The sequence below is a fragment of the Sylvia atricapilla genome, chromosome 9, assembly GCF_009819655.1.
Source record: "Sylvia atricapilla isolate bSylAtr1 chromosome 9, bSylAtr1.pri, whole genome shotgun sequence".
Classification (NCBI taxonomy): Eukaryota; Metazoa; Chordata; class Aves; order Passeriformes; family Sylviidae; genus Sylvia; species Sylvia atricapilla.
The window spans coordinates 30,599,157-30,611,989 of record NC_089148.1 but is presented as its reverse complement, the minus strand read 5'-3'; the positions used below and the strand labels follow the sequence as shown (position 1 = coordinate 30,611,989).

General features: G+C 41.7%; 1 protein-coding gene across 5 annotated transcripts in view; it reads left to right on the top strand.

The window, feature by feature from the left end:
* The window catches only part of ELAVL4 (ELAV like RNA binding protein 4), an 80,449-nt gene that overhangs the window by 16,247 nt on the left and 51,369 nt on the right, over nucleotides 1-12,833 (top strand). The window contains exon 1 of one of the 5 annotated variants that reach the window (XM_066325511.1): nucleotides 305-602. The exons of 1 other annotated variant lie outside the window; for it this stretch is intronic. In XM_066325511.1, coding sequence (XP_066181608.1) covers nucleotides 486-602 — 117 coding nt within the window. In that variant the 5' untranslated portion in view covers nucleotides 305-485. Of the gene's footprint in view, nucleotides 1-304; nucleotides 603-3,284; nucleotides 3,414-4,017; nucleotides 4,195-12,833 lie in introns of those variants that run through there. 3 more of the 5 variants (XM_066325510.1, XM_066325514.1, XM_066325512.1) reach the window with 3 other exon arrangements.

Here is a 12,833-nt window from a genome sequence, read left to right as displayed (position 1 = left end):
ATAACATATTGACTATTCTGTTGTGCGCAAGAAAATTGAAGAACCCTTTGCAGACAGAGGGCTTGCAAAGGATTCTTTCTGTTTCTCTTAACCAAAATCTGTGGCAAGATGTTTGAAATCAGCAGGACGCTTAATGCTGCTTTGTTAAATAACGAGGTAATATTTTGTCACTTTTTCTGGGCAGCATCTGTTTTTTCTCCTTTTTCATATGTTGGTGAAGGATTCAGTTTAATCTTATGCAAGTAAGAGATTTTTTTTTTTCAAAAAAAAAAAATCATTCTTCAGTTTATTATTTTTTTTTTCCTTTTGATGCTTTTGGAGAATTGGGTTGTCTTTTATTTGCGGTTTCAATCGGCTGCTGTTGCCTAGGACATTATGCCACGTAAGGCTTCTAAACTGCACAGAGTAGGTAGTTATTAACGCTGAATTGGCTTCTGGTATAGTCCATCTGGGCTCTGTATGAGAGAGCTTGCTAGCGGCTACTGATGCTAAGATACCCGCAACCTTTGGGATGTATGCGTGGTGGAGAGGGGCTCAGTGATATGAGATCACTTCTTTTAAGGGAAACTGTCATTAATGAGTCAAGAAACTGCTCATTTATGGTAAGGAGAGGAAAGGGGAGGGGGGGGCTGGGAAACAACCCTGTGATTTCATTTTGATATTGGATTAGCTGTTTAAGACAAGTTTCTTTTTGTGGGGATGGAAGATTGCACTAAAAATATGCTTTGCTCAGGGGCTTGCTGGCTGATGCTGGAGAGACTGTGTAGAGAATGTGATGCTTTACAAATGTCACCGCCGTGATGTGGTGGTCAGTCCCTTTCCCCGAAAGATAAATGGTACTATTGGAAGCACGAGAATAAGGTTGACTTTTTCAACAATAGGATTCTGCCTTTGTCTTTCCAGAGAGAGGCCTCTGAGGATGTTTGAGCGTTTGTTTTAGTGTTTCTCGGAAGGGCTGTGTGTGTGTGGGGTGCTTTTTGGGAAAGTGGTCGGTGTGCAGAGTACCTGGATTTACAGACGGATAAGATTAGCTAATTTTTTAGAGGAGCAGCGTACGATTATTGTTTGAGAAAAAATGGCTGAATCTTGATATGCAGAATGATTTTACAGTAACAAAGTAAGCTGAAGTTGAAAAGACTTAAAAATATTTTCTGAATGCCTTCTCCAGTGTTATTAACCCCTGAAGAGACCTGAAGTAAAAAATTTGTGTTACGAATCGAACTTGAATTTTTGATGTATGGTTGCACAAGAATCTGTGGTAATATACTAGCTGTTGTAGCATTTTGATGTCTGTGTGTTCAGCCTAATAGGTCACCTAAATCTGAGTTAGGAAATGTGTCTTACGGGCTAGTTTAAATCCATGCTAGTTTTTACTAAGCTACAAATGTGCTCAGAAAGATGCGTGGTGAGAGAAATCCTCTGCAGCCTTTCATATTGTTCATTTTTTAATTGAATTCACTGCTCATTCCACAAATAGATTGCATGATGTTTTTTAAATGTGATTTTTCTCCATGCTTGGTTTGTGTATAGCTAGATTTTATGAGCTTTACTACATTTCAGATGTTTTATTGGTGTGTTTAGTCTCTGTGTGTTTGAGTGTGTCTATGGTTTAAAGAAATTTAAAATGTACTGAATGTCAGTCCCCAGCTTAGCAGTGTGGAGGGAATATTTATACTTTTTTAAAAATGAAACTTGTAGAACAAGGATGATTTGATTTACATGTTTTGAAAATGGTTTTGCTGGCTTGTAGTGGGGTTTTCTTTCTCTAGGAAAGAGCTAAGTGAGCTTATAATGTGGCCCATCCTAGCTTTCTCAGTTTTCAGCTCTTACATTTAAAAACGCTTGCAATGATACTGATTATTTAAAAAAAAAAAAAAAAACCACATAGTTGTTGAAATGAATCTGTGGACGGTAAAGCTAAACGATCCTATGTGTATTAATAGAGTAATACTTGGTTGCTTTGGTTGAGATAAATGTAAATTCAAGGTTTGCTGTAATTACAGAGTGCCATGCCTTGTTACTTTGGACAAAACATGCTTTAGGAAAATACCTGTCAAGTACGAGAAAGAAATGAATGCTTCTTAACTTGTGAGAATTCTTTAAAAACTTGCCTTGGTTGGAAGAGGGTAAAATATTGCTGTTTGGAAGTGAAGTTTTGTTAGTTTGTCAGTGGCAGCGGGTGGAGGATTAATGAGTGTGCATTGTTAAGTTAAGCACGTTTCTCTAAGGCTGGAAAAGAGAATTCTTTTAAACACCCAAAGTTCGCTGTCGTTTTATTTCCTGTCGAGCTGAAGAATAATGAAACGAGTGGCAAAATAATTGTGAAATACTGCCGTCGTTCAGGGGGAGCACCCGATAAAGGTGTCTGTTGTGCCTTAGACATTGTCGAGGGGCAGCAACATCAAATCCACTCCTTTAAAAACACGTAATTTTAAAAACCTCACCGGGCGGGCGGAAGGAGAGATGGGTTGATTATTAAAATCAATAGTACCTGAAAATAAATGCAGCTTTAAATGCACGTCAAAGTGCTTTTGTTGTGCCTTTAAGCCTAGAGGCACATCATTAAATATGCATTTCTCCGGAAAGCAACTGTCGAAAAAGATAAGGTGGTTAAAATACGCCGGACCCGGGAGCGCGCAGGAGGTAAGGAGATGTAGGCACTGGAGCATGGCCGAGGCACGGCGGCGCCGGGCCCAGGGGTGGGAACGGGGGATCCAAAAAAAAAAAAAAATTAAAAAAAAATTAAAAAAAAAAATAAAATACGGGGCTGCGTGTTGTTTCTTCAGCCGGCCCTTAATTACTAGACACAAGCAGCAGTTCAGAAATCTGGTCTCTGTTGTCGTAGAGGTCACCGCATCATTAACATTGTCAATCTGGCAGCGGCTAATTTCAATAGCACCTGATGTCGCAGCGCCTCCCCCCCGCACACCCCGCACACCCCGCACAGCCCCCGCCCCCCGCGCGCGGCGCCCGGCCAATCAGCGCGCGGCGCCGCTGACAGATGGCCCCATAAATGGCGGCAAAGGGGCGCCGGCGGCCGCCAGTCGCAGCAGGGCCCGCGCCGCTCCGCGCGCTCCGCTCCGCGCGTCCCGCCCCGCGCCGCTCCGCCCGCCGCCGCCGCCCTGCCGCCGCAGCGCCACGCTGAGACACCGCCGGCGCAGCCTTAGCTACTACTATTATTATTATTATTATTATTATTATTATTATCGATTATAATTTCTCGCCGCACAAACGTCTAGCAGTGTGCTTTGTGGATCTTCCAAAAAAAAAAAAAAAAAAAAAAAAGAAAAGAAAAAAAGAGAGAGAGAGAGAAAATAATAATAAAAAGATAATTCCCTGAAACCTTAGCAAAAACCGTTAGAAGAGTTGAAGCCTTTCAAGACACCCAATATTTGCCATTAAGAATGGTTATGGTAGGTATTAGTAGATTTAAAATCGGATCGTAGCGGGTTTCTATAGAGGTAGATGTAGAAGCTAACATACAGATTTTCCCCGAATCTGCATCATTCTCAGTCTGTGTTTTCCCATGAATTTAGTTTTCTGCTACTGATCTGTTTGTACATGATCTCTCCCTTTTCCCCCCTCCCTTTCTCTTTCCCCCTCTCCCTCGCTCTCTCTCTTTCATATTTAATGTCTGCGTATCCTTTAATAAAGGATGTACTTTGTCATTTTAAGGTAATTGCGATTTCTCTCAGAATAAAGAGAAAAGCTCATTTCTAATGCAAGGCTGGTATGTGGTAACTAAAACGCAAAAGGAAAAAGAGGCTTTTTCTTTTTAAAGGGTGGGGGAGAGTTAATTTCCACATTGACATTTTGGAGATAGATACAAATGCAGAGCAAAATCCTTGCGGGGGGGGGAAAGTGTTTAAAAAAAAAAGCCTCGAGATTGGTAATTTTCTTTTTGGTGGACTGCGCAATAGGTATGGTAATTTTAAAAGAGGGTGATTTATATGAGCTTCAGTAAATGCTGCATATTGTATTTCAAAGAGTTTCCTGTCGTGACCTCATAAAAAGAGGAGGAGGCTTGTATGTGTTGCAGTGCCTAGTATATGTCGATTTTGTTGCATCGTTGGGCAGCAGCGCTGTAAGAAGGAATGTCAGCTTTTACATAACGCTCTTTTTGCTTTTGACTCTGTGAGGGGCTGTAAGGGTCCATCTTTGTGATCACAGATGGAGTGGAATGGCTTGAAAATGGTAAGTGAACGGGGAGAGCCTGCTCGTGGGGTTTTGTCTCGTTTCTCGTGTGCCTCGCGAATTTCTTTTGTTCAGGGCGGCGGATCGTGAGTCATAAAATAAAATTAGAGAGCCTTGTTTATTTTTTTTTATTTTTTTTTTCTTTCGGTGGGATATGTCTGCCTGTGCGTGTGCATATGTATCTGTGCATCCCTTTCCCGTCGGTAGCCGCGATGGCACTCGGCGGCGTTCCCATTGAAGGCTGCGTTTCAGTCGAGCGCGGATGGTGTGTGCTGACAGTCACGGTGTCATGGTACCGCGTGTGCCTGGCGGAGCGGGCGGCCGATGATGCCTTTTCATCCGCCTGGCCATTTGCACCGGCCTTAAATACAAACCCGATAATCGCCTCTGAAAACCCAGGTACCGCGTTTGCCATGGAGCCGCCGCTGTCGAGGATGGATGGGTGGATGGATGGGTGGATGGATGGAAGCAAGGGTGTGTGTTTTTTGTGTCGGGGTGGGGGCTGGGGTTTGGGGCTGGGGGGGAGGGAGCGAGCCGCGTTGTTTTGTGCTTTTTTAAATGCCGGCAGAAGTCAAAGCCATTTATGTGAAAAATAGTATTTCTATTTTTAGCCCGTATTCTCCTGGCGGAGGAGCCCGGACGCGCTCATCTCGGTCCCCTCTTTTGTTGCTTTTCCTTACAGATTGTGCAAAATGGCATGATCAGACACACAAGCGCGGGGGCTGGGGCCGCCCGCACAATAGGCGGCCTCCTGCCGGCCCCGGGCTGGGGCAGCGGGACCCCCGAACCGAGCCCGGCGGACCGCTGCCGCCCGGGTTTATTATAGCCGCCAAACAAAGCCGCGGTCTCTGCCCATTCTTACAGGATTGTCTTTGTCTAGCTGCTTGTTTTGATGGGTGTAAAACAAATAAGATTAGACTGAGCAGCCGAACTGAAAGCGATAGCTGGGAGGAAAAGCCAATGAAAGGTTGCCGGGGAAACGAGCATAGGGGAAGCTGAGTGGGGGAGCAGGTGGCAATCATGTGGGAATACTGCAAACAGTGTAAAAAAAAAAAATCTAAAAAAAAAAAAAAAAGGGGCTACCTCGATTATCTCTGCTGTTCTTTGTGGCAGTCACAACTTTAATTATTCTTTATAAATAGGTGTTAATTACATTTCTGGCTCAGGCTTACAGTGATTTCTAGAAATCTGGTTTTAAGCATCTGTTCTTTCTCCTTTGCAAAAGAGGGTTATCTTTTTTTTTTTTTTTTTCTCCTTTCCCCCTCCCTGCTGTGAAATTGTACGTGCAAAAAATTGCAAGGAATCCTGTGAGGCAGTATAAAAAAAAAATGTAAATTATATTGAATGAAGTTGACAGAGGTATAATAGTGAACTCCCACAGCTGATAGCTTCTGCAAATCATTTCTTAGAATTTTCCAGCAAATGTCCCTATGAGAACAGTAGGTAGAATGAATTTACCCTAAGCAGTGATTTTGTGTTAAGTGATATTGGTATTTTTACGAAATCAGATGGTTATATGGCAGAATAATCAGTGCAGGGAAGTTCACCATATTTTAGGGTTTAGGCACTGAGCGGAATTCACAAAAATGCTGAAATTATTCTTGTCTTCGTCTCCGGCCCCACCTTTAGCCACAGTCTATTCTATGCCTGCTGGAGCAATATCCACTTGCAGTGTCGGGCTCCTTGTGGCAACTCTACTTTTTAAACCACGGCTGAATATTTTGCTAATTGTGATGGGCTCTCAAGTGTAGTGGCAAACAATATTGGGAAATAGCTGCTGGTGCTAGAAGTGTTAAGAAAGCATAGTAGACTGGTAAGTGATAGACGGTAGCGTAAAAGATATAAAAATGTGGTTGCCCAGAAGATGCTCATCTATCACACATCAGGAGGCATAAGAAGCAAAGCAAGCATATAGAACACGCCTTTCTTTCTGTCTTCGGATTTGCAGATATTTTTACTTTATTCCTTTCTCTGGTGCAGGGTTACTTGGAATGCAAATTCAAGCAGGAGTGGTAGTGCTTAGATGAAATAGGAATAAAAAAAAAATCAAATGCCCCTTTTAATTTCTTTTGTTTTAAGTATTGCTTCTGCTGCAGTCCTTTCTGTGAAAAAGTGATTGAATGGCCCTCTGAAAACTGCACTGCTTTACAATGTAGAGGGGGAGAAAAAAAATCTTGAGGGGGTGTGTGCGTTTGTAAAATTCCGTATTTTACGGTCTGTGCATGTGCAGAGATGCATTCTGACATGCATTGTAGTTGTACGTGAGAGTAAAATAATTTTTCTTCTGTCCAAAACAGAGATACTGTGTTCTAAATCTGTTAACTTAGTCATGACAATAAATAAGGGTGCCTTTTATTGTACACAGCTGCATTGTTTGTTTTAAGAGGCATCAGCTAGTAGTTACATTTTCATTTTCTGTTCAATTTCGTGTTTCTGTGAGATTTAAAAATAATGTAATCCTTGTTTTATGATGCACGTGTTCCTGCCCTGATCTTCCTCTTTTCTTTGTTTTAAGATTATATTAATGAATACAGCCTGCATGTACATAGTGACATTTTCTTTCTGCATGTAAAAGATTGCATTGTAAATCTTCCTATAGAAAAATAGCTATTAAGTTAGTGAAATAGAATTAAGATGGCTAGTAATACTAAAAGATGAAAATGTAAAGCCTCTTTCTGTTGAGACAAAAAGATACAGAAAATGTAGTTGTCCTTAGACATGGCATTTTTCTTTTTTTTTTAAACTGTTGTCTTGGTGTACTAGTCAGAAAGGAGGAAATCTTGCAATTGGATATTGATGCAATGTGAATACCAGCCATCAGTTTAAAATCCTGTCCCCATGTACTCTGCTAATCAAGTTCCCATGTTAGATACAGGGAAGTCTCTCCACTGGTGACTGTGGCTCGGTTGCCTCCTTTGCTTGCTTCCTCTTTATTAATTTTACCTTTTTGAGCTCTCTCAAAGTGAGCCCGAGCTGGAGCTGTTGTGACAAAGGATGGTTAAAATGAGCTGGAAGGGGTATACTTAAAAATCCCATCTGAATGGGTTTGAAATAGTCTTCATCATCTTTATTTGGTCCTGTTAAATATTGTGACTATTGAAAGAAAATCTAGTTGCATTATTCTTACATATATTTAATGGATTAATTTTTTTTTTAAATACTATCTTCTAAGTAACAGGGATTTTTTTTTTTCTTCAACCTTCCTACTTGGTATGCTGGGAGTGTATTAAATAAATGCAGGTTATTTTCTGTGAGTAATTGTCATACTGTTGGTACATAACCTAGAGCCACTCTACACCCTGAGGTTTTTCAAAGGAAATAAGGTATGATTGTGTCCCATATTCTGGCGGGGGAATTTGGTGTCTTCTTTGGGAACTTGGAGTTTGAAAATAATTTCAGCAAGCAGCCCAGGCAAGAAATGGACAGTGGCAGAGAATATTATGGTGAGAGAGAGAGAGATGCAGATAACTTGACAAATCCACTTGTCCGTTTTGGCAGTCTGTGTCCTCTGGACACCTCATTTACATGCCTGGACACATTAAAATGTACATTTGTTTTTCTGTGGGACAGCTAACTGGATACACTCTGATGCACTGGCAAGTACTGCAATGCAGTATTTTTTCAATGTCATTGGGGTTTTGGGGGAGAAGTGGGCACAAACAGTTTTCTTGCAAGTGAGGTGATGTTAAAAAGCATGATACCTCTGTAAGGAGTGGGCCAGATTTTGCAAAATTTGCTAATCTGTGATGGAAAGTCACCCCTCCCCCTTGCACTTCTTCTCTTGCTCCTTTCTCTGTAGGGTGGAGGAAGAGATGGGTATGCATGTATTTTTGTGTGTCTCTTTGTGCATGTCTCTTTTCCCTTCCCATTTGAATGGATGTTAAGGGAAACACTGAGTTTTGGATGTGGAGGGAATGGATATTTGTGTAATGTAACACTTCCCAATCGTTTCTGTAAATGTCCAGTTACCAGCAGTGCAGGACTTGGAGCAACTTTTAAAGAAGGCACATTTTTAATTTTCTAAGGAACTTTGTGAAGAGGAGGGCAATGTTGCGATTCAACAAGTATGATAGATTTAATCCAAATAAAATATGTTTAAAGGATACCTGTACCTCGCCTTAGCCTTTGGTATGTTTTACCATTTGAGATAATGTAAAGGGAAGATGTTGGGGAAACAGATACTTAGAGAATGCTTGCTTGCCTTTTCCCTCAAATGATCAGTCTTTACTTTTTTAAATACTAGAATATTTTAGGTGCAGGGGGCTTTTGTAGGTCACTAGCTTTACAGCAAGAAGAAGAAAGGGGGGAGAAAAGGTCTCAATGTGTCAGAGGCAGTAATTGTATAAAATTAGCCATCTAGAAAAGGCAGGAAAGGCTTGGAGGAAAGAAGGAGGCACTAATATGTGAAACAGCACTGTGCTAGTCGGGGAGATAATGAGTGATAAATTTGAACTGGTGCAGTGGTGTGATGCCCATTAATTTCTCAGAACCTTGACTTTGCGGGTTTGTTACTCTGTTGTTCACACCTTTAATTATAACTAGTTTTGGATGATAGCTTGGGGCACTGAAGATGAGACCTTTTGTTTGTTGTTTACTCATTTAAATATTCAGAGTGTGCGATAGTGTTGGAACATCAGTGTTAGAAATTAAATACTCTCAGATGAGATTATAATAAGAATGCAGTTAATTCTTGAAACTGCCTAACATTGTCTTATTTGTAGCATTTGCATTGCTTGCATGAATTCATTAAGAATTAGCTCAACAATGTTAGGTTGAGCTTTATTTTCTGTAGTGAATATCTGTGATCCCTAATGGAGCTCCTGATGCATTATTGCTTCTTCAGAGCCCCAAAAAGTAGAGAGGAAGCAGAGAGCCCATCATACCTATTGTTCTACCCTTGCCAGTGTCTTACATGAGGACTTTCACCTCAATGGCTAAGAAAATCTGTACAAGTCAGGAAATGCTGAGAACCAGTTGGGGATTGTTAATTAAATGGGGAGAAAAGACAGAATATGAAGAAAAATAATTAAAACAAAGGTTAGCTAAACCTTTGTGTGTCCTCTCTGGAAATGAGATGTAGTTGCACAGCAAGATGCAAACCTGCCTTTGACAATATTTAGAGGCGTGATGTATATAAAATGCTGTAGTACGCCTTCGTTGCTAAGGCACGCGCGATTGCGTCAGCAATGCTGTTGTGATGGGAAATTATTTGTCCTTGAATTCTGGGGGGAAAATAAGCTTTCATTTATTTTTATTCTTTTAAAATTAAATTTCTCTTAATTGCTATACAATTCCACGTACGTTGCTGCCAGTAGTTTTCCCAGTCTGGAGACGTGCCGCCAGCGTTTTTCGGAGTCGGGGCGGTGGCATTTGGTGTCTTCGGAGCGTTGGGAGCCCTTGGAGGTGAAGGCGGCGCGATAATGTGTGTTTGTTTCAAAGCAGACGCCAGTGACTATGGGAGGTGGCTCTCGCTCGCAGCGCTTCGAGAAGGTTCCACGCGTAAGGCGCCTGTGCCCACGTAAGTGATGTTGGTGTTGGCAGAGGGCAGCAATGCCGCTGGAGCCTTTCTGGTAGCGCCAGTCCTCCCGATCCAGCCGCTCCGCCGCGCTCGCCGAGCCGCGAAACCCAAACCGCTTCCCCGCGTTTTCGCTGCCGGGGGACGGCTGGGGAGAGGGTCCCACCCCATCTCCGTGTACAGCCCCCAAAAGGTTGCTGCTGGAGCAGGTAACCGTGCCCAGGTCCTACCTGTTGGCCCGTAATTGCGTGCGCCCCGCTTTAGAGAGGCTGAGTGCATTCCTGAGCACTTCCCAGTATTTCCTCCCAGGCTGAGTGCTGTTGAAAAGCCTTGGTAGGGACATGAGGGATGAAGGACGCACGTCCTTGTGGTTTTCTTCCTTCAAGAATCTCTCATGGTTGCGTTCTGGAAAACTAGCAAGGGCAGCAGTTTACTCACAATTTGTAATTGGAGGTAGAACTGCCTCCTCTTGTAACGTTATGTCTAACTGCCCAGCGAGGACATGGAATTTCACATCCTGGCTCTGCTTCTGCTGGTCAGGACAGTTGCTGGAAGTCCATGTTTCCCTACTGCTCTTAAAGCAGAACTGATATTTGTGAGTTCGAGAATTATTATCGCTGGACTGAGCTTCATTGGAAGGTTTGACATTGTGGTTTGTTTTTTTTGTTTGTTTAATACATGGATTAATTAAGACTCTTGGCGTCTATTGAGTGTTTGGTGTATGTGGAAGTCAACCTTGTTCTAGTAGTTCCGGTTAGAGAGGGTCATAAAAAACTACATGGGCAAAATGCTAAGAAACCCTTTTAATGTGTTGAATGCTAATCTGGAGGGGAGACCAGGCCTCTTTTTTTCAGTCCCCTTCAGCTGATACGTAGACGCCCATAGTCAGCAGCAGTTTAATGTTAGATAATGTGAAATTCATGACTCAACGGCATGAAATAACCCATATTTAAGTCACTACACTGTGGTGGAGCATTAACATATTCTGCTTTGGGGATCAGAGGTATTTGGCGTATCTGGCTTTTCTGGCTGCTTTAAAGGGTTTGTAAATGTGACTGTTAATTGCAATACTTGTATTAATCTTCTGTTGGTCCTCCTTGATCTTTGAATGGTGGTCAGCGACTTTTTGCTGTATTACATGCGGAATATCTTGTGGGCAAAGATGTTATTTCTGTAAAGCAGAAGGCACAGTCACGACTCTGTAGAAGTAATAATGTATGTAAATAAATGCTTCTTAAATAAAAATAGTTCTAATATATCTTTGTTCCAAATGAAGTTACTGGCAGTAGATGAGTAGGGGGAAGTTGATTTTTAGCAAAAAGCATGAATGCTGGAAATTCTTCCTAATATGCCTGTGCCAGCTATACTGTGACAATGTTGCTGTCGATTCCCTTCCTGTGAGAGCAGCTGTTCAGGGAATTAAACTCTTTGCTTGATGCGGAGGGTCCTGAAAAATTCAGTGTGCAGCTCTGGTGGTGGCCGTGGCCATTTTTAGTGTGACCGTTGATAGGAACTTAACTCCGTGATCCAGCACAGTGGCATATTGTTCTTTAGACTAACTGGGCCAGGACAAAATTATCATCCTGTATTTCATGTGCTCTGTGAGAGATTCCGGAGAGCACTTCAGAATTTGACATTGTGTTTGATAATTTATAGAGCACAGTTTATATTTAACTGTAGACACACTAATCCAGGGAAAAAGAGTAGTATATTTTTAGAATCCTTTTTTTATTGTCTGTGCTTGTCAGCACCCAACTACTGATAGAAGTGCTTGCAAATGTAAATGTTCAGATAGAAATTGAGTTTAATTTCCATCATTAGTATTTGCTAAGTGCAAAAGTGAATATTATTTGTGTGATATTCCTTGTGGTGATGCAGGAGCTTTGCAGCCATACGTAGCTGACGCGGCTGCTGGAGGAGCCACGTTCTCCTCCAGCATTTCAGCACGAGGCTGGGCACTTGGGCTGGGTGCCTTCATGGCCAGGGTGGTGCAGTAGTCTCACTTATGGCAGTGTCAGTTTTGCCACCAACTTGTTTGAGGTGAAATGGATGGAAGTGGATCCAGCTCCAGGTTTCAAGTGGCTGCTGTGCCTTGTAAGGAGAGCATAGCCAACAGAGGACAGTAACTTGGTTGATTTGACTTTTTTAGTAGTACTCAAGCATTAGTTCACGTGTGTTTAGGCTCTTAGGACATTCCTTGTTCCTGGTCTCTAACAGTGGCTGTTGTATTTCCAGTTGCCTTTTGACATCTGAGTGAAATGTCACTTGTGGGGCTTGGGGTCAGGACATCTGGGGTGGTCTGGGTTCCCCCTGTCCCCAGGCACCTGAGCAGGAGCTGAGCTTGGCAGGGCTCCTGTGGGCTGCTTGAGCAGAACTGTTTTAACCAGGGGATTGTTATCCTTGAGGTCTGCTCACCTTTTTAAGAGGGGTTTCGGTACCCCTCAAATCAAATTTTTGATTTCTTGCTATTAAGGGTATGTTTGTTAATTTACATTTATTAAGGGAAGGTGTTTGGTTTGGCCCATGGCATGCTTTTATTCTGTAGTACAGAGGTTAATAGTTTGTCTAGGATAAAACAGTTGGATCTGTTAACATGACCTGTGATAGATATGTACTTGATATTTTGTCCTTTATTGATGAATAATATATTTGTAATCTATAATAATGTCTCTTGGAGCTTAGCATAGATTGTTTGAATTTAAACATTACTGAGATTTTTATCCCATGCAGTATTTTAAAACTTAGACTCATTTAAGCCATTTTGTAGGTAGTTACTTTGTGAGACCATCAGAGTAAACAGCTGCCTCTGCTTATTCAAAAGTGATTTAATTATTTTGCTCCCAGAAGCTTCTCAAGTTTACAATTTCTATTATCTGCTCACTATCTTTAAGATGATTATTTTCAGTAATTCATTGCAACTTTGTCTATATAGGTGTGTTACAGAAGTAAGAATGCTTCTGTTTTATGAGATGGTTATTTCCATAAGCAATGTTAGTGTGGTACAGAGCTGTAGACTAACAGGTGAATTTTGGAAAATACTTTTTTTTTTATTATTATTACTAATCTGGTTACATTTTAAGATAAATGCTGATAGCTTGCAGCAGGCAAACATTTCTAATGGTGG